Here is a 19,974-nt window from a genome sequence, read left to right as displayed (position 1 = left end):
GCTTATTTTGGGGATAGGACTTATATTGGGCGCATGTGTAAAAATCAAGCTAGGACTTACTTTCAGGGTAGGTCGTATTTTCAGGGAAACAGGGTAGCGCTGATGATGTTACTACTTTGGTTATGAAATGTGTGCAAAAAACTTAACTAAGTTCAGATAGCACCAGGGACCCCACAATGCTCTATTAAGGCTCTGCGATGCATGGATTTTCCGTGTGTCCCATCAGCATCCATTCCTCCTTCAGAGCATTCCAAAATGCAAGAAAAAGGTCTGTTTTGCCAATATCCGGGTCTACAGGAAGTCCTCAACTTACAACAGTTCCTTTCATGACCGCTCAAAGTTATGGCGGCACTGAAAAATAGTGACTTAACGCCTGTTTTTCCACCCTTAATGCCCGTTGCAACTTTCCCCATGGTCACCTGATCAAAATTCAGGCGCTTGGCAACTGGCTCACATTGACCACGACTGCGGGGTCACAGGATTCCCCTTAGGTGACCTTCGGACCCCCCCAAGTCAACGGGGGACTTGGATTCCCTTAACAACTGTGTTGCTCATTGAACAACTGCAGTGATTCGCGGAACAAGAGCAACAAGGGAGGTGATCAAATGGAAGTTAGATTTGCTTAACAAATGTCTTGCGGATTTGGGGCTCAATACATTGAAGACTCATTTTCATGCAATTTCTCCCCCCCCAAATGTGGCTAAAAGTAGTAGAGGTGTAGCTCTCACCTCAAAATCAGGGGACTGTGAGTTTGATCATAGGTGGTGGCAGATATGGGAACAATCTCTGGGCACAATGAGAATATATCTGCTGAACAAAACTCTTCATTGGCAACAGGAAAGGCATCCGGCCAGTAAACGTTAACGCCATTCAGCTCCATTCTGCTAGCTCCATTCAGTTGCCCAGACTCCACCCCACAAAGGATTATGGGGTTGTTAAAAGAGGATGATGATGATCATGATGATGATGTGGCTAAAGATAGCATCCTGGTCCATCTTTGAGGCCATTCCCATCCTTTTCCGATCACATCTGTGCAGGAACCAGGGAAGTCCCTGAATTGTTAAGATTGTAACCCTGAATAGAAAGCACTGCGCTTTCTTCCGATGTCTGGACCTCAAACTTCCCACATCTGGGCATTCCCCTGTTCAGGAAGCAGCTGTAACAACAGGCCTCTTTCTGTCCAGTCTTGCATGGCAAGATATCAGAAGGAACTTTGGCTAGACGATAAGTGTTTTACTATCAAGTGTAGCAGAAGGACTGGACACAATCTCGCTTTTGAAAAGCGGTCCTTCCAAAGCTGCTTGCAAATTTACACTCCAGATTTCCACTCTGCCTGAATAAGCAGCTATTCTTGCATCTATCTGTCATTTTCTGACTGTGCTTGCCACAGCTTCGGGGGGGAGTATATTTTTATTATTACTAAACTTCTCGGTGTTATTTCTTTCCCTCACATCTCCAATCTCCCACATCCAGATACTCCTTAAATGCTTAATGTTACGTACGTACGTACGTACATACATACATACATATATAACTTTCACTGATTGATTTTCTTCGCATTTTCATCCAACCTTGGTTTGGTTTCTTGTTTTCCTTTGTCTCTTTGTATGCTTTCCATTTTTATTTTAACAAGGAGGAAGTCCAAAAAGGAAACCCCCAAGGTGATTTTTCAAACAGCAATTGGACATTAGAATAGAATAGAATAGAACAGAACAGAATAGAATATCGGAATAAAGAACAGAACAGAACAGAATAGAAGAGAGACCCTATGCCATTTCAGACAAGTGGCTGTCCAATGTCTTCTTGAATGCCTCCAGTGATGAAACACCCACAGCTTCTGAAGGCAAAACTGTCCCACAGGTTGATCGTTCTCACTGTCCGAAAGTTTCTCCTTAGTTCTAGGTTGCTTCTCTCCTTGATGAGTTTCCATCTGTTGCTTCTTGTCTTGCCTCCAGGTGCTTTGGAGAATAGCTTGACTCCCTCTTCTTTGGGGCAACCCCTGAGATATTGGATGACTGCTATCATGTCGTCGTCATCCCCCCCTTAGTCCTTCTTTTCTCTAGACTAGCCAACCCAAATCCTGCAACCATTCTTCATATGTTTTTATCTCCAGGCCATTAATCGTCTTAGTAGCTCGTCTTTACACTTTTTCCAAAGTCTCAACATCTTTTTTGTAATGGGATGACCAAAACTGAATGAGGTATTCTAGCTGTAGCCTTACTTAAGGCTTTATAAAGCAGTACTAATACTTTTGATCCTATGCCTGTGTTTATACAACCAAGGATTGTTTGACACAACATGAAGTCCATATAATACTTTCATCCTAACGCGAGCCTTACCAAGCCTTACCATCTAAATACTAACAGGTTTGGGGTGCTTAAATCTTCCCATCCTTCATGGCTGAAGTATTTTTGCTTCAAAATGCAAAAGTAAGGAACATGGGAAAAGTTAAAACAGGTTGGCAGGGTTACCATCTCATGCGCTGTATGGTGCAAAAATAGAGCCTTCCTAATATAAAACCCTTGGCTGGTTAACTTTTGGAACCGTGTCAGAATTTATCATTGCTTGTACTCACCTTTGGTCTGCAAAGTTCTAGACAAAACATTCAGAGTGCCAAATTATGAGATGCAGGCCCCTTCCTTAACATCCCAAAGGATAAGCAGACTTTTAAAAAAATTCTTGAAATAAAAGTTTCATCCCTGAATCCTGTGTTTACTTATATTCCCGTCAGTAATCCAGATCAAGAAATGGAAGCGTCTTGATATTGGCATGAGAAGGTGAAATAGGCTTCCTCTTTTTTCAAATATAATTCAGTAGCCTTCTTTTTCAAAGGATGGAAAACCAGAGAAAATATAAAAATAAACCGCTCCTAATGTGTTACGTCTAGTTTAATGAAAAGAAGGACTAGGGGTGACAGGATAGCACTGTTCCAACAGTGGTGGGATTCAAAAGGTTTTACTACCGGTTCTGTGAGCGTGGCTTGGTGGGCGTGGCAGGAAAATCTCCATTGCAAAATCCCATTCCCTCCCCACCCCACTAACCTGCTTTCCAGTTCCGTTCTCCTGTGCAGGGCAATCAAAGGAGACCCAACCGATCAGCTGGGACTCAATGGGAGGCAGAGAATAGATGGGGGCGGGGCCAGTCAGAAGTGGCATTTGCCGGTTCTCCAAACTACTCAAAATTTCTGCTCCCAGTTCTCCAGAACTGGTCAGAACCTGCTGAATACCCACCTCTGTGTTCCAATATCTGAGGGGCTGCCCCAAAGACGAGGGGGAGGGTCAACTTATTCTCCAAAGAACCTGAAAGCAGGACAAGGAGCAATGAATGGAAACATCCAAACTTTCATTTTTTTCCCCGCCTCAAGCACAAAGTCCAGAAGCGGTTTCCAGGGAGAAACAAAATGAATTACGTTCTATTCTTCAGTCGAAGCAGTCGATCAATTCAACCAATTTAGTCATTTGGCGAGGTTCCCCTATATTCCAAAATATTTGTCTTGTGACAATAATCATGAAAACAACCCTCTCTCGAAAGCCATTGGTTCAAGAAAATCTCTGCTTTTCATTCAGAAAACATTTGAGGTGTATATCTTAAAAGTGGTCCATGCTGTTGTGGGTTGTTTTCCCCTTCTTCTTCTTCTTCTGGGTGACGTAGAATGCAAAGTATTCAAATTTGCCAAGCTTCCCGTTATCTAAACCCTTGGATTTTATTTATTTATTTTTATTTATTTATTTGATTTGTCGATTACTTACAAGATAATAGGTATAAGTATAAACAGGAGTAAGAATACAGGAAATAGGTACGAATGGGACAGGGACGGTAGGCACGATTGTGCACTTATGCACGCAATATGGATGTTGGTGCAAAATCTTCTTTCGACACTACTGTTAAGAGGCTTTGATGTTCCTTGTGGATTTTTTTAAAATATTTTTTTATTTTATTTTTAATACAAGCAATGCATCATTCATTAACCAGTGTGTCATCTGGGTACCAATCTCTTCTGCAGTAACAAAGTTTACAGCCATATTCATTACATTAGTATTAATTCTCTACTCTTAACTTAATACTGATATACATAATATTTCTAATTATTACAACAATCCTCAGCTTAACATTTAATTCTATTAACATATTTTCTATATTTCACTAGTCTTCTTTTGTTTCTAACTTTCATATTCTCTAACCATCGATAGAATAATTCCCATATCATGTAATAATTCAGTTTGATCCTTCTCTTTCATTGCAAGGGTTAACCTGTTCATTTCTGTACATTCTAATATTTTCCTGATCACATTTTCTTCCGTGGGTATCTTCAGTTTTCTAGTTTTGTGTAAATACAATTCTAGCCGTGTTTCTTATGAAATATAAGGTGGCTAAGTCAAGACTTTCCGTATGGCTTTCATTATTTCTCCTTCTCTCTCTCTTCCTCTCTCTCTTTCTCTCTTCCTCCTGCTCTCTTGTGTTAGCGAAATAACGTTGCCTGATTCAGGTGAGTATAGGTCATCAGTCCGGGATGTTTGCGCCGATGCCCAGAGGCAACGGTCCAGCGAGTGGCAAGAAAATAGTGAAGAAGAATTGGATGACCGCTTCCCAGACCTTGAAAGAGATGATATGATGGTTAGAAGATTCAGGACTTGTCCTAAATCGATTAGCCCTCTTCAACCGGTTAACCTTTTAGCCATTCGTAACCCTTCATTGAAGCGCCAAAAAAATGTGGTTGGCCAGAGAGAGCCGAAACTTCAGCCAAAAGCAGAAAAACCAGAAAGGTTATTGTGAGCTGCTTAATGCTTACTTTGCATGAAAAGGTTTGAGGGTTATTGCATAAAACAGAAGGGATGAGTTTAAAATGAGGGGATAATCAATCAAAACCAATCTGGTGCCATCATATTCTAACACAGAGATGTCAAATGTGGTCAGATCCGGCCCGTGAGGCCATCCTGGGAAATGTAAGGGGCTGGACCAGTGGTGGCTAATCTTTTTGGACTCCTGTGCCAAAAATTGTGTGTGCGCTTACATGCTTGCGCTCACTTGCCAGCACCCAGAAGGCAATGCGCGACCCCCCATGCCCTCTACGCATGCATGTGCAATCCCCACACCACCACCCTCTTACCTGCACTGCGCCTCACAGCTGATTTTTGGCCGGTTTGAGGCCTTTTTCGGCCTCCCAGAGGCTTGAGGAAGGCTTCTGCAGGATTTTCAGGCCAAAAACTAGGCCTGTTTCATCACTTCCGGTATTTTTGAAAAAACAGGAAGTGATGTAACAGGCCTAGTTTTCATCCTGAAAAGCCTGCAGAAACCTTCCTCAAGCCTCTGGGAGGCTGAAAAAGGCCTCAAACTGACTGAAAATCAGCCGTGAGGCGCGTGCATGCCCAGTGAGGTAAGTTTGCCAGCAGCTCGCATGCTGGCACAAATGGCTCTTGTGTGCCACCTGTGGCACATGTGCCATAGGTTCACTATCACAGGGCTGGACCCTATCGCTTCGGCCCGGTCTACCCAATGCAAAGTGAAAACATGCCAGCAGTTTGGGGAGTGGTGTCAACCTGACCACGCCCACCCAGTTGGCCACGGCTACCTGGCCCCCCAAGGTCAACCACAACCCTGATGTAGCCCTCAATGAAATTTGACACCCCTGTTCTAGCAGAAGATAACCAGTATGATAAAAGTTTAAGAAGAGACATATGGAGAAATGACTACATTTAACTTACCCCATTCACCCGAAAATCCGACCTACCCTGAAAGTAAGTCCTAGCTTGACTTTTACACATGCACCCAATATAAGCCCTATCCCCAAAATAAGCCCTAATTAAGATCCCACCCACTCGAGTGCATGGTTAAAAATTAATGGGGAATGGAGCTGCCCTACCACTTACCTTGGACAGTTGTAGCCAGGCCTCACACACCCCAAAAATATGTCTTGCTGGCCCATTTCTCCTGCGGCTGGCAAGGCTTTCCTGAAGGCCTCTGTAGATGATAACAAAGCTCTGGATCGATTCAGAGCTCTCTTTATCAGCTGCAGAGGCCTTTAGGAAAGCCTTGCCGGCTGCAGAAGAAGTTCCTGAAGGCCTTTGACAACAAAAAGGACGCCGGAGGTGACGCATGGTTAGTCAGTGGATGGCATCCCCTGAAAATAAGACTTGGTGCCTTTTTTGGTGGCAAAAAAATACAAGACAGGGTCTTGTTTTGGGGAAAACATGGTAGTTTTCCCAAAGCTTTACGTTAGCAGCCGATCTTCTGCAGGTTCTCGTGTTAGGTTGTAAGATAAAAGTATAGTCATACACATAAATTTGTATTCATTTGCTTTGCTGTGTTGCGCAGAAGCTCAAAAGAAAGAGGGAGTTGTGTTAGCATCGTTTGACTGGCTTGGGTTTTGCATCGTGACTTCCTTTCTCCAAAGAATTTTTGCAGGGTGCCTTAGAGGCTTAGTACAATGAATGTCATTATGGATTTGTATATGGTTGTACCTCATTTAATGGTTTGTTATACTGGGGATTACCTAAAAGGGAGCCCTTCCCACAACCTTTGGGGCACCAGGGACTGGTTCCGTGGAGAAAGGTTTTTGTGAAGCGGTGGGGGCGTGGTTTCGTGTGCTGTGTTTGTTTCATTTGTGTGGCATGGTTTCTGGCATGCCGTGGACGGACGGACAGATTGGGGGGTTGGGGACCCCTGTCCTAACAGGAATTTGATGAGTCCTATCATGAGTTTACAAAGAGCTTAAAACCCATGGACTCTCCAGGATAAAACATGCTCACCGTTAGTGACTTACAAGCAGAGGTGGTGTTCAGCCGGTTCAGACTGGTTCTGGTGTACCAGTAGTGAAAATTTTGACTGGTTCGGAGAACCCGTCTGACACTGATGATGTTACCTAGTTGGGTCGTGAAACATATGCAAGAAAACCGCCATGCTCAGAGAGTACCAAAAATAAGAATTGCCTCTAGGTGATAGTAGACTTTGAAAGCCACTCACAACATTGGTTTTTCTTTTTATATTTAGCACAGCCTTCCTTCTCCTACCCAGCCCACTTATTATATTATAATCCTGGGTTTGAGGAGGCCTATGGTTTGCACAAAACTCTGTTCTTCTAGAATGTTGCGTGTGACATATGCACAACAAATCTGAATAGAGATGACTTGTGCATAGCAAAGGAAGAAGATTCCATTTTAACAAACGTAAATGGATGTGTGTTGAACTGTTTCAAAATGCGGTTTAATTATCCTGCCCATCTGAAGATAAGCAAATTTAAAAGATGGGAAGTTTAATTATCCTGCCCATCTGAAGATAAGCTCAAAGCACTGTGTTTTTTTCCCTATTGTATTGTGTCAACGGGGCAACATTTCTCCAAAGTCAGAGAACAAGCTTTATGGTTGAATGGGGCTTCCAGTCCAGCACTTGACCCATTGAAACATACTAGATATCCAGGACAGAAAGCAAGAGAACGTTCTTGGTCTTCAGCAGACAGCAGCATCTGCTGACTTGGTAGATCAGGAAAAAAAAATCAAAATAAATTATAAAAGACTTTTTTCCCCATTCCACATGGTGTGATGGATGGACGTTCACCAGACTTTAAACTGGGGGACAAATCCATTGGTCATCCATAACCTCAGTCGTGCTTGCCTGCATTCTTAGGAAGAGTGCAGAGAAGAGCAAAAAAGATGATTAGCGGTCTGGAAGCTAAAACATATAAAGAAGGGTTGCTGGAATTGGGTATGTCTCGTTTAATGAAAAGAAGAACTAGGGATGACATGATAGCAGTGCTCCAATATTTGAAGGGCTGCCCCAAAGAAGAGGGAGTCAAGCTATTCTCCAAAGCAACTGAAGACAGGACAAGAAGCAATGGGTGGAAAATAACCAAGGAAAGAAACAACCTAGAACTAAGGAGAAATTTGCTGACCGTGAGAACAATTAATCAGTGGAACGGCTTGCCTCCAGAAATTATGGGTGGAGGCTTTTAAGAAGAGATTGGACAACCATCTGTTTGAAACAGTCTAGGGCAGTGATGGCAACCCTTTTTGTTGTGGTGTGCTGAAAGTGCGCACGTGCCAGCACTCACAATGCAATGCACCCTGCCCAGCGCATGCACACGCAACATCCCCACCCTGTCCCCTTACCTGCACTGCACATGCACACACCCAGCTGGTTTTCGGCCCATTTGAGGCCGTTTTCACCCTCCTGGAGGCTCAAGGGAAGCCTCGGTAGGCTGAAAACAGGCCCGTTTCGGCACTTCTGGTATTTCCAGAAGGCCCATTTTTTGGCCTCCTGAGGATGCAGAGGCTTTCCTCAAAGCTCCGGGAGGGCGAAAACTGCTTCAAATGGGCCGAAAATCAGCTGGGAGGCGCGCGCATGCACAATGCAGGTAAGTTTGGATGGGGCTCGTGTGCCCGCACAAATGGCTCTGCGTGCCACCTATGGCACGTGTACCATAGGTTCACCATCACAGGTCTAGGGTTTCCTGTCCGAGCAGGGGGTTGGGCTAGAAGACCTCCAAGCTCTCTTCCAACTCTGTTGCTCTGTTATTCTGCATCTTTTACAACCTTCTAAACCAGTAGTGGGATTCAAAATTTTTTACTACCAGTTCTGTGGGCATGGCTTGGTGGGCGTGGCAAGGGAAGGATACTGTAAAATCTCCAGTCAGAGGTGGTATTTGCCGGTTCTCCGAACTACTCAAAATTTCTGCTACCGGTTCTTCAGAACCTGCTGAAACCCACCTCTGTTCTACACGTCAAATTATACCAACGATATAAGTAATTTTTTTGTTCCAGTACAAATACCTCAAAACAAAAACCGTCTGCCATGATGCAGATTTCTTATAATCTGCAAAAGATTATAGCGCCAACAGGCAAAATGGAGGCACAGATGGAATCCATTGGTGTAGAAATTGTTCATTTGCTTTCTATCTTTGGAGTCTCGTTTTTTGTTTTGCCTCCTGTGCTATTTATGGTCTCGATGATAAGTTGGCTGCCCATAATTCAGCCCTCAAAACAAGTATTCCTTTAATTAAAGCCAAGGTATAATTTGTTGGTGCCAGTCTACTGCAAAACCCACACTCCCCGTCATCTTCAGTTAGACTGGGCAGGTGTGTCTCTTCTGCCTGGGTGGCAGTCAGAACTACAAAAGCCTTTTAACTGTGATTTTAATGCATGCTCTGCAATGGTTGGATTAAAAAAAAATTACTACCGGTTCTGTGGGAATGGCTTGGTGGGTGTGGCATGGCTTGGTGGGTGTGGCAGGGGAAGGTCACTGCAAAATCCCATTCCCTCCCCACCCCACTAACCTGCTTTCCAGCTCCGTTCTTCTGTGCAGGGCAACCAAAGAAGACCCAGCCAATCAGGGACTCAGGAGGCGGAGAAGAGATGGGAGCGGGGCCTATCAGAGGCGGTATTTGCCGGTTCTCTGAAATACTCAAAATTTCTGCTACTGGTTCTCTAGAACCGGTCAGAACCAGCCGAATACCGCCTTTGGTGCTCTATGAGGTGCTCTCCATCTTTGGCTCCTTGGGTTGGAGAGGGGCGATTGACAGATCCGCACTGCCAACTAAAATGGACTCTTCTTTTAGCGTCCTCGCGACAGATTCAGTGGGAGCTGAACCGGTTTGTGGGGAGATCTCTCCAAGCCTTGCGACGCAGGCCACGTTCACACCAGAACACATTCAACATAGCGTGGCAGGTTCAGCACAAGAGGACATACGTTCCGCTATGGACAAGAATATATCGGGGCTCCGTGTAATCCAACGTGAGATGCGGAAACGTCTGGAAATAAATAGCAAACAACTTGCCACCCGAAAAGCTGATCCTTTGCAAACGTGAGCCATTGTCCTGTCCAGTCCTTGCATCCTAACGTCCCCTATCCTCTCCTATAAAGTGTGTGTTGTGCAGGCTGCCTGATGCATCGCATTGTATATTAACACGCACGTGTGACGGTAATGAGCCTTTGTGGTTAATAAAGCTACAGCAGTGGGCTGTGTGAATGGTAGTAAGAGAAACGGCTCACATTCTCGAGAACTTGGGTGTAAACGTAAGTCACTGTGGTTTCCTCTGGCAATCAGAATCCTGCTAATCCCAGCTTATCAATTGTGTATAATCTTGCAAAAATAGAACGTGCCGTTCTCATTTGCGGCATCCGAAATGCTACAGGGTAAAGGCGTTGACCCGCATTAATTATCACAATACAACCTGTGTAGTAACTATGCAAAGAGCCACGGTGGCGCAGTGGTTAGAGTGCAGTACTGCAGGCTACTTCTGCTGCCTGCCAGCTGCCTACAACTTGGCAGTTCGAGTCTCACCAGACATCAAGGTTGACTCAGCCTTCCATCCTTCCGAGGAGGGTAAAATGAAGACCCAGATTGTTGGGGGGCCAGAGGCTGACTCTGTAAACCGCTTAGACAGAGCTATAAAGCACTGTGAAGCGGTATATAAGTCCGAGGGCTAAGTGCTATTGCTATGTTGTCGGTTTGAGCTCCATGCTTGGTGATTTGGTTGCAAACGTTTTGTCCCCATTCAAGAAGACATCTCCAGCACGCTTTGCATTGTGCTCGTCTGGAGGGGGAACCCTGGCTTTTAAATACCTTTCTGAGTCCTGGTTTCATTTTGGGTTGTGTGTGATTGGCTGACTATAGTTGCTGTGTCAGTAGGCCTTGGTTTTAAGTAGCGTCTGTCAGTGATGGGATTCAAAAATTTTTACTACCGGTTCTGTGGGCGTGGGCTGATGAGCATGGCATGGCTTGATGGGTGTGGCTTGATGGGTGTGGCAGGGGAGGGATACTGCAAAATCCCCATTCCCTCCCCACCCCACTAACCTGCTTTCCAGCTCTGTTCTCCTGTGCAGGGCAACCAAAGAAGATCCAGCCAATCAGCTGGGACTCAATGGAAGGCAGAGAATAGATGGGGTTGGCGGGACCAGTCAGAGGTGGTATTGGCTGGTTCTCTGAACTACCCAAAATTTCCACTACCGGTTCTCTAGAACCGGTCAGAACCGGCTGAATAATCACACCTCTGCTGTCTGTGTGAATGTAAATTAGTGCGGGTGTTGTTTGTCAGCCTTGCAAGCCATATTTTACTTGGAAGCTTTGAGGCTGCCACTTTCAGTGCCTGGGAATTTGGGAGGGGGGATTTCATAGAGTGGTGGAAGGTTAGACTCAACAACATTCTTTCTCAGAGCGTCAAGGACATGTTGCTCTGCACCTGGAGGGGAGTGACTGGAGGGATGTCTCCAGTTGGGATGACAATGGATTGGGCAATGGGATGGACCAGTGGGTGCAAAGAATTGAATTTAAATTTCTTTTGGGAAGGGAAAACCCGGAAATTCTCAGATTTGGGTTTTCCCAGAAATGCCAATATGACAACTCTAATAAAATTGGAACTTTGAGGAAATGCTTGTCTCGTAGTTTATTGGTTTAGAGTTGGTTAGTTGGAATGCTGACATTGTTGTTCAGAAGACATGGGCTCCCCCCTAACCAGCATAATCCAAAGCGTGCTGAAGATGTCTCCTCAAATGTGTTCTGACCAGGACTTCTCGAGACTGTAATTAAGTACATGCTTAGTTTAAAAAAGTCTTGTTTTATTTCAACGCTGGGAATTATGCTCATTCCCAGCCTGTAATGAGTCCCAAACAGTCCCTCAAGATGAGCATCCACCTTTATCTCCTTTGAATTGCTGCCAACAACTAGAGTGCCAATAAAAAAACTATTAAAAAGTACAAAACCCACACAGAGCTTCAAGGATTAATCCGAACAGAACGAACGACTTTGTTTACTGCAAAGGTTTCGTCATTGAGGTCTGACTTTTATCCCTTACGGGAGGCGCAATCACCTCCCAGCCTTACTCCCAAGTTGCCCCTTCTGCTTCAGCTGCTCTTGCCTTCTAGCAACTCTGCTGCTGCCAGACTCCGGAGGCTCCAGAGTCAGCACCCCACTCCCAGATGGTCCTGGCCCCATCTCTGCATTAGATGCAGGACCCTCATCCAAGTCCTCCCCAGACTCCCAGACTGGTCCCTGTTCTTCCCCACTGTCCAACTCCACTGCTATCTGCACCGGCTGCCGGCAAACCAGAACAGAACAGGGACTAAACGTTTGCAGCCAAATCGCCATACTCGGAGCTCAAACCGACAACATAATTACCAACCTGAGCTACTAATATTCAAAGGCGTGTAGTAATTGCATGGGTGTGGCTGATTTCAACAATACAGGTAGTCCTTGATTTTCAACCATTCATTTCGTGACAGCGGTAGCAGGAAAAGGGACTTACGGCCATTTTTCACCCCTAATGACCGTTGCATCATCACCGTGATCACGTCATTAAAAAATTCAGATGCTTGGCTCCTAACTCGTATTTATGACAGTTGCAGCATCCCGAAAATTGTGTGATTTCCCCTTGGGGAGGCCAGCCTCGCTTAACAACCATGTTACTCACGTAACTGCAGTGATTCACTTTACAACGGTGGCAAGAAAGGTCATAAAAAGGGGGGGAAAGTTCACTTCACAAATGTTTCACTCAGCAGCTGAAACGTTGGGCTCAATTGCAGTCGTACGTTGAAGACTTGCCTGTGTATTATCATGACTGTTTGTTGTGGTTATCCGGCAGCAGGTGCAGACGGCTGAGGAGAGCGAGGACTCATATGAAGGGCCAGGACCATTAGGGAGTGGACTGCTGCCTTCAGAGATTGTGGGGGCTGGCAGCAGAGATGAAGAGGTTCCCGAGGAGCCTGTGCCAAGTGTGCATGCGCGCAGGGCTGCTCGCAGGAAAGAGCAGCTGCAACAGCACGGGCGACTCGGGAGTAAGGCTGCAAGGTAATGGCCCCTCCTTCAAGAAGATAAAAGCCAGCTTTGAATCGGACGTTCTTTGCAGGAAGCAAAGATGTTTTGAAACTCAGCCTCGTGGACATTGCAGTATCTTAAGCTGGTATTTGAAGACTCTTGTGTTGTGAAATATTTCTTATCTGTTATTCTTGGCAGCCTCGCACAGTTTTGGCGAGGCTTGTGCTTATCAAACTAATTGTTTGCAGCAGCCTTTTAACCGGGGATTTGTAAGAATCATTGAAAGGTTTCTGTTCCCTTTGGTTCATGTTTGTTTTATTGGAAAAGGGTTTGGGTCAGAACACTCTTATTTGATCAGCTCTTCTATCAGGAACCACTTTCCCGTTTTCAATTTCACACTGCGACTTTGCTAGCGGGATAATTCTGAATTCTAAACACGTTAGGGTTCATGAAAACAACTGCTTCAAATTCCGTGCAGTGACGGAATAAAAGTTTTTATTTTGTGTGTGGTTTTTCTGCGAGGTCAGTGCTCTTGTCAGCTTCCCCCCCTCTGCCTTTTAAAACTTTTATTTCAGATGAAAAGCGGATCGTGTTCCCTGCAAGTCAAATACATTTGAATCCTTCGTTATTGGCCTGTCCCAGTTTTTTCTAACTTTATAATTTAACTTTATAGATCCGGCTGCAGAACCCCTGTCTCTGATGATGCAGAGTAAGTTGTTGTGTGCGATCTTTGGATCCTTTAAAACCTGCTCAAGCTGCATGCTTTCTACACTTCCTACTAACTTAAAATACAGCTGACTCCCTTCGATCCTCGTGCTTTCCTTGTCCTTCTGCAGCGCTGGTGGGAATTCATGTGCTTTCTCCTGTATGTTCGCTGTGGCATTCAAATTCTAAATTTCCAGAAAGCAACAAAGCATGCAATGGCTGAACTTCGGCTAATTCACGATGCAATTCCGGTTTTAAGCCCTGGTGGGGTGTGTGATGATTACAAGGAGCTAGAATTATAATGGTGGGAAGTTTGGATAACTGAGGTTAAGAAGGTTGCTAAGCAGGAAGTGGATGAGAAAACTTACCAGCATTTATCGATCTCAGCTGGTTGATATCCAAAAATTTAAAAATCAGCTCTGTAAAAAAAAATTCTCCCTGATCTGCAGGCTTCCAAAGCCAGTGTCATCAAGAGTCATCTTCATTTCTTGCCTTTTTCCCCCATGAAATTTCAGGGTTTTCTTTTCAATTACTAAAACGTACAGACTGACCTTTATCAGGCTTGGAGAGTTGCCAGGCTGATACCTTCCAAACGCCATGCTATAGCAGCAATTACTTGGCAAGAAGTCAGGAACAGATCTTCACCCTAATGGATTGAACTAATTGTCTCCTGCAAACACCATTCCCCTTTCGCTCCTCTATTCCCCCTGGGAGGGGCCATTCACCATCCACCTGTAGCTTTACTCCTGAGTTGACCCTTGTTCCTTAACTGTTCCCTTCTTCTGGCAGCTCTGTGCATGCATACATCGGGAACAGGCTCCAGCTGTTCTTCTGCCTCACTGATCTCCGACTTTGAAGGCAGCTGATAACTGTCAGATGGCTCTGCCCCTATCTCTGCCTCCGAGGCAGAGCCCTCGTCAGAGCCTTCCCCAGACTCCAGGCCTGGCCCATGTTCCTCCCCAACCTCCTCCCTGTCCGAATCTGCTGCCAGGCCACTGGCAGGCCACAACACTACCTATATTTCTCTGTATATTTATTCAGGCACTTTCTTCCAACATCAGAAATTTTGACAGACAAGTACATTCTCCTGAGCAAAGACATTCAAAGCCAGAATGAATATCCAATACTAAAATGCTAGGAATGATTTTTAAAAATGATTCTTCTCCTAGAAAATGCATATGCAGGAATAACACTGCCTGCATCTTTTCTTGTAAAAGAATTGCTGTCTGAATTTATTAAACAGCAAATCTGTTCAGATGTGTCAGAAACAGATTGATGTTACATTTTACATTGGTATTAATTTTGTCGTGATTTAAGTTCACGATTTCTTACATTGAAGACAGAATCGTGGCTACGTAATCTTCTAACCTATGATTTTTTCCCCCTGCTAATAAAACCAATTCCTTAAAAAGAATTATTTTTCTTAAAGCCGTTTAGCTCCGTCCTGTAGCCAAACCCTAAATAGTTTTATAGAGAGAGAAGCCCTTTTGTTCATTTCCACATCAAAAGCTGCTGATAATGTTTAACATTTTTGCATTGGAATCACATTTTAAAAATAACTCCCCCTCCCCCCCCCAAACTGGAATGTTAAATAAATAAATGTGGCAGATATCCATGCTGACTGGAAGCAGGAAAATGATAATCATCCTTTAGTCTGTCTCCAAAATCTTTTTTTTTTTTAATTGAAACCATTTTTAATTTTGTTAGCGGTCTCTTATTTCTGATTTTGGGCTGAGTTTCCTTAGAAGATAAATGGACATGTTTCATGCTGACTTTGAGTCACCGCACGCCTGCAAAATCCGCTTGCAGGTTTATAATATCAAAAAGAGAAAACTGGCATTTTTTTTTTCATTGAATCCAGTGATTTAAGAAGTCTACCATTGGACCTAATGAAATGTATAGTGCACGTGACTAAGAACTTGATGGAAATAAAACTTTTCTTGAAAGCGACTGAAATTAGAGACAATCTTTTTCACATTTTGTTTTCCAGATGCTGTAGTTCAAGTAGTCCTCAACTTATGAACAGTTTGTTTAACAACTGTCTCCCTTAGCAACAAAAAATGTGGGGAGGGCCCTCAATTGTGGTCATAAGTCAAGGATGACCTGTATTTTCGGTCAAAGCTGAATGAAGTAGGGCAGGTTAGTTAGAGCAATTGCATAACCCATTCCACAGAATTTCTAGGATGCAAGTCCGTGTCACTTCCACCAGTCCAAAATAGCAATCCCACAGCTCTCCCTTTCTCTCCACAATATTTAGTATTTTAAAAAATGTGATGCTATGATGTCACACGTTTTGTGCAGCTAAATTTTTGCAAGACAAAAAAGTCAGAGGAAGGACTCCTATAATTTGTAATTCCATCCTTATTTATTTTTTTTGGTAATAATTTTTATTGTTCTTTTTCACCTTTAACACACATTAATCTTGACTTTAACAGTACTGTGTGTCATCATTATTATACAAATTATTCTACACATCAATCTCATATAAATATCTACATTTATACATCTTTATATACATTCATTTACTTTTATCTATAATTTTCTTATTTCCTTTGTCTTTATTTCTGTTATTCAACCAATTATACCAATTATCCCAAATTTCGTAATACTCCGACTCTTCTTTCTCTTTTAGTTTTAATGTCAATTTGTCCATTTCAGCATTTCAGTCTAGGATTTTTTGAATTATTAATTCCTCAGTAGGCATATTATTTTGTTTCCAACATTGCGCGTATATTATTCTTGCAGCTGTCAGAATATGTAATAGAATATATTTAATCTTCTTTCTATAATTCCCCTTAATTATTCCCAATAGAAACAACTCCGGTTTAAATTCTGTTTGTTCTTCCACTATCTCTTGTAGCCAACTCCATATTTTAATCCAATATTTTTGGGCTTCTGGGCATAACCACCACATATGGTAGAAGGTACCTTGGTTCTGTCTGCATTTCCAGCATGTTGGATTCATGTTAAGGTACATTTTGGCTAGTCTCATTGAACTAAATGCCACCTATAGAACATCTTATGCATATTTTCTTTATAGGCCGCTGTTCTTGTTAATGTATAATTTTTATTCCACATGTTCCCCTAATCTGCTAAATCTATACTATGCCCAATTTTTTTTGCCCATGCTATCATGCAGCCTTTTACTACATCCTCTTTTAATGCAACTTTTAATAGGTAATTATACATCTTTGCTATAAATTTCTCTTCTGGGCCTGTTAAAATTTTATCTAATTGTTGCAGCTCGGTGTAAATTCCATACTTTTCCATATTTTACTGCATAAATTAATCAATTGAATTCCTCATGCAGGTGACATGTAAGTTGTTGAGGGGGGGAAAACCCCAATCTTTATTGAATATGGATGCTTTACAGGCATTGATTTTTTTAGGGTTTTTTTTATAGCTGGCTTCCTCTTTAACAGTGGAATGGGTATTTTTATTTAATAAAGTTTTGAGATAGAAAGAAGGAACTAAGGATCTTGATATTAAATAGGCATCAACAGGAAAGATTAGGGGATGTGTATGGTATTTTGGTGCACCAGCTCCTGCTAGTGGCTTCAACTGAAACTTCTCCAACCATCCTAACAAAAAGATTTAATTCAATGTATTCCATCTCTTGGCATTTCAGTATTATTTCTCCTCCTGACTTTCCTTCATCAATAGACAGGAGAATTAAGACAACAAAATTTTCTTCTAAATAATGCTAAAATACAGGTCCTTAGAACCTTAGCCATAGCAGATGGAAAATGTGAGGTGTGACCACTAGTTTAGCAGGAGACCTATTTTCTTTGGAATACGAAATTTTGTCTTGAAGGAATGGTATGGAATAGAATAGAAATAATTGGAATGGCATGGAATGGAAATAATTGGAATAGAATAGAATAGAATAGAATAGAATAGAATAGAATAGAATAGAATAGAATAGAATAGAATAGAATTCTTCCTTGCCAAGAGTGATTGGGCACACAAGGAATTTGTTTCTGTTGCATAAGCTCTCAGTGTACACATATACAACAACAGAGTGATAGGTCATAGATCATAGTTACAATCATTAATCATAAGATACAGATGACAAGCGATAAACCATAACATACCACTAGGAGAAGGTAGTAGGAAAGATGAGAAGATGAGAAATGAGAAGAAATGAGAAGACGAGAAACGATGATAATAGCCAGACAGTGCTAGGGGAATTAGTTGTTTAGTTGTCGTGAGTGATGGCACGGGGTGTGTGTGGGAACTGTCTCTATGTCTAGTTGTTTTGGTATGCAATGCCCTATAGCGAAGTACCAAGGGGAGGAGTTGAAATACTTTATGTCCAGGATGTGAGGAGTCTGTAGATATTTTCTCAGCTCTCTTTCTGGTTTGAATAAACAGTGAGCGAAACAAAACCACAACCAATGACAATCGGTTCATTTACAGTTCAGGTCGCCTCAGAGGAAGAGGTTGTAGCTACTTTTCCAAAAAAAATACTTTAGAAGTCGAAAGATTGGCAACCTGACCCTCTCCAGATGTTATGGACCACGCCTCCTCATCCCAGTCCATGCGATGAATCAAGGATTGTGGGGTTTGTAGTCCAAAACATCTGGAGGGTACCATACAGCCTTGCCTAATTTAAACGTAGGAGCACGTTTGCAAATTCTTAGCAACGAGCTAGCAGAAAAGATTGAAGTTCCACACAAGTAATAAAATGACCTCTGCGGGGTATTTGGTCCATTTCACTAAAGCTGTTTCAGTTCGTGTAAGGATTCCAGATGAAAATGGATGTGCTTATAAAATTAACCTGCCAAATGTACCAAAAAAAATTCTGTCTATATGTACCAGTCCTGAAAAACCATCAGCTGCATATGGTGTGTCTTTGAGTTGTTTTACCTGTGCTCTCTTTGCAATATAATCTTTTTACCTTGCTTAACATTCATAATCCGCTTCTTAGCTTCGTCGTGCAAGAGAAATTGTCATAGAATAGAGAAATTACTCGTTTTCTTATGTGTTAATATGTCTCAATGTTTTCCAGTATCTTCTTAACAAAATAACACAAACAACATTTCTGCATGTGTGTTCGATAGGGATGACTTACCACAGCTTACTCACTGCTGGCATTTTAGCCTAAAATACTAGCTTTTTATGTTCTTCTCAACTGTCTCTATATAAGTGTCCGAATATAGTGTCCTTTCAAGTATTTCAGAAATCAAAACTCGAGGGACACTTGCAACTCAACCCCAGTTCCACGTCCCAAGGCTGCTGTTCAAAAAAACAACAACTAGACTTTCTTGATCTTTGTTCCTGGGAAATATTTGTGATGACCCAGAGTGTAACACAAACGTAACAAAATCCAGAACATAAATAAATGTCCTTTAATACCTCCAACTTGGCTCCACTGTTCAATAATCTCAGTTGGAAATAAAAAATATTCAAAAATAGTCTTCAAAAAAAAGCAATACAGTCCGAACTTAATGAGCAGATAGAGGTGAACTAAAAAACCAAAACAAACTACAATGAAGGAAGTTCCAACAACAGATCAGGATAAGTAATTACCAACTTCAAAGAGATAACAAGGCACAGTCTGTTGGAAGGACGCCAACTAAGATAACTTCAGCCCAAAATAAAACACACTTTGCTTCTGGCAACACTATGTTTTAACCGGCTCTCTTATATACTATTCTCCCCAGCTGCAACCAATGAGGGGGATCATGGCTGCTTCCTCTCTCCTAAGCCAAGTTGTTTCCTTCTCCGTCCCTCCCTGCGTGTCCTAGGATGAAGAGGGGATGGGCCTGGTTCTTCCTTTGACTGCCCAGCCGGCCTCTGCCCTTCCCCAGCCTCCTCCACAACCTCTGGAGCCACAACTCCACTCCCTGTTGGCTGTTCCTCCTCTCCCTCAGAGTCCGACTCTAACAAGGGCATGACAATATTTCACTTCTGATCCAAAAACTGACTTCAGTTCTGAAGAAGCTTCTTGGATGAGAAACAAAACATTTTCAAGGGACAAAACAAAAACCTAACAACCCAAGAAAGTCCAGTTGCTTTTTGAAAAAGCACCTCTGGCACAACCATGACCTGAATGATTGAGAATCTCCCTAGATGATAGTTCATCAGATCTTACCACCTCATTCTGGATAATCGTTCAAGACTTCTTGCAATATCTGATAATGCTTGAAGTCAGAATTGGATTCCTCCATCCTTCTCTTTCCCTCTTTATACCAGCTTCAAGAAGGACACCTCAATTTACATTGGGAAACTTTTTATACAGTACATTGAAAACTAGAAATTCTGGCTTAAAGTCAGGCAACTAAGTCAAATGGACTCAGTTGGGTTCAACCTTTTCTGCATAGTTCCAGATTTCCCCTGCAGAGTTGAAGAATTGATAGCACCCTCACTGAACTTCTAACTGAGGAGGCCTTCTAAATTTATAAAGAAATATTCGGTAAAGTTTGAAAAACACCGGAACGAGCAACAAGGTTTTGACATTTTTCAACCCAAAAGAGAAGGGACAGTTGAGAAATTGAACAAGGTTTTGTATAGAAGATCGTGCT

General features: G+C 42.7%; 1 protein-coding gene across 10 annotated transcripts in view; it reads left to right on the top strand.

Annotated features, from left to right (window-relative positions):
- The window catches only part of LIMCH1 (LIM and calponin homology domains 1), a 192,927-nt gene that overhangs the window by 140,492 nt on the left and 32,461 nt on the right, over positions 1–19,974 (top strand). For 6 of the 10 annotated variants that reach the window (XM_087965754.1, XM_087965753.1, XM_087965759.1 and 3 more), the window contains 3 exons: positions 4,464–4,763; positions 9,548–9,793; positions 13,416–13,451. The exons of 1 other annotated variant lie outside the window; for it this stretch is intronic. In XM_087965754.1, coding sequence (XP_087821880.1) covers positions 4,464–4,763; positions 9,548–9,793; positions 13,416–13,451 — 582 coding nt within the window. The remainder of the gene's footprint in view (positions 1–4,463; positions 4,764–9,547; positions 9,794–13,415; positions 13,452–19,974) is intronic. 3 more of the 10 variants (XM_026675354.2, XM_087965761.1, XM_087965760.1) reach the window with 2 other exon arrangements.

The sequence above is a fragment of the Notechis scutatus genome, chromosome 4 (genome assembly GCF_049901735.1).
Source record: "Notechis scutatus isolate UNSWTSFEM ecotype Mainland chromosome 4, rNotScu1.2, whole genome shotgun sequence".
NCBI classification, from domain to species: domain Eukaryota; kingdom Metazoa; phylum Chordata; class Lepidosauria; order Squamata; family Elapidae; genus Notechis; species Notechis scutatus.
Note: the sequence above shows the minus strand (reverse complement) of the source record. Positions and strands in the feature narration are given on the sequence as shown.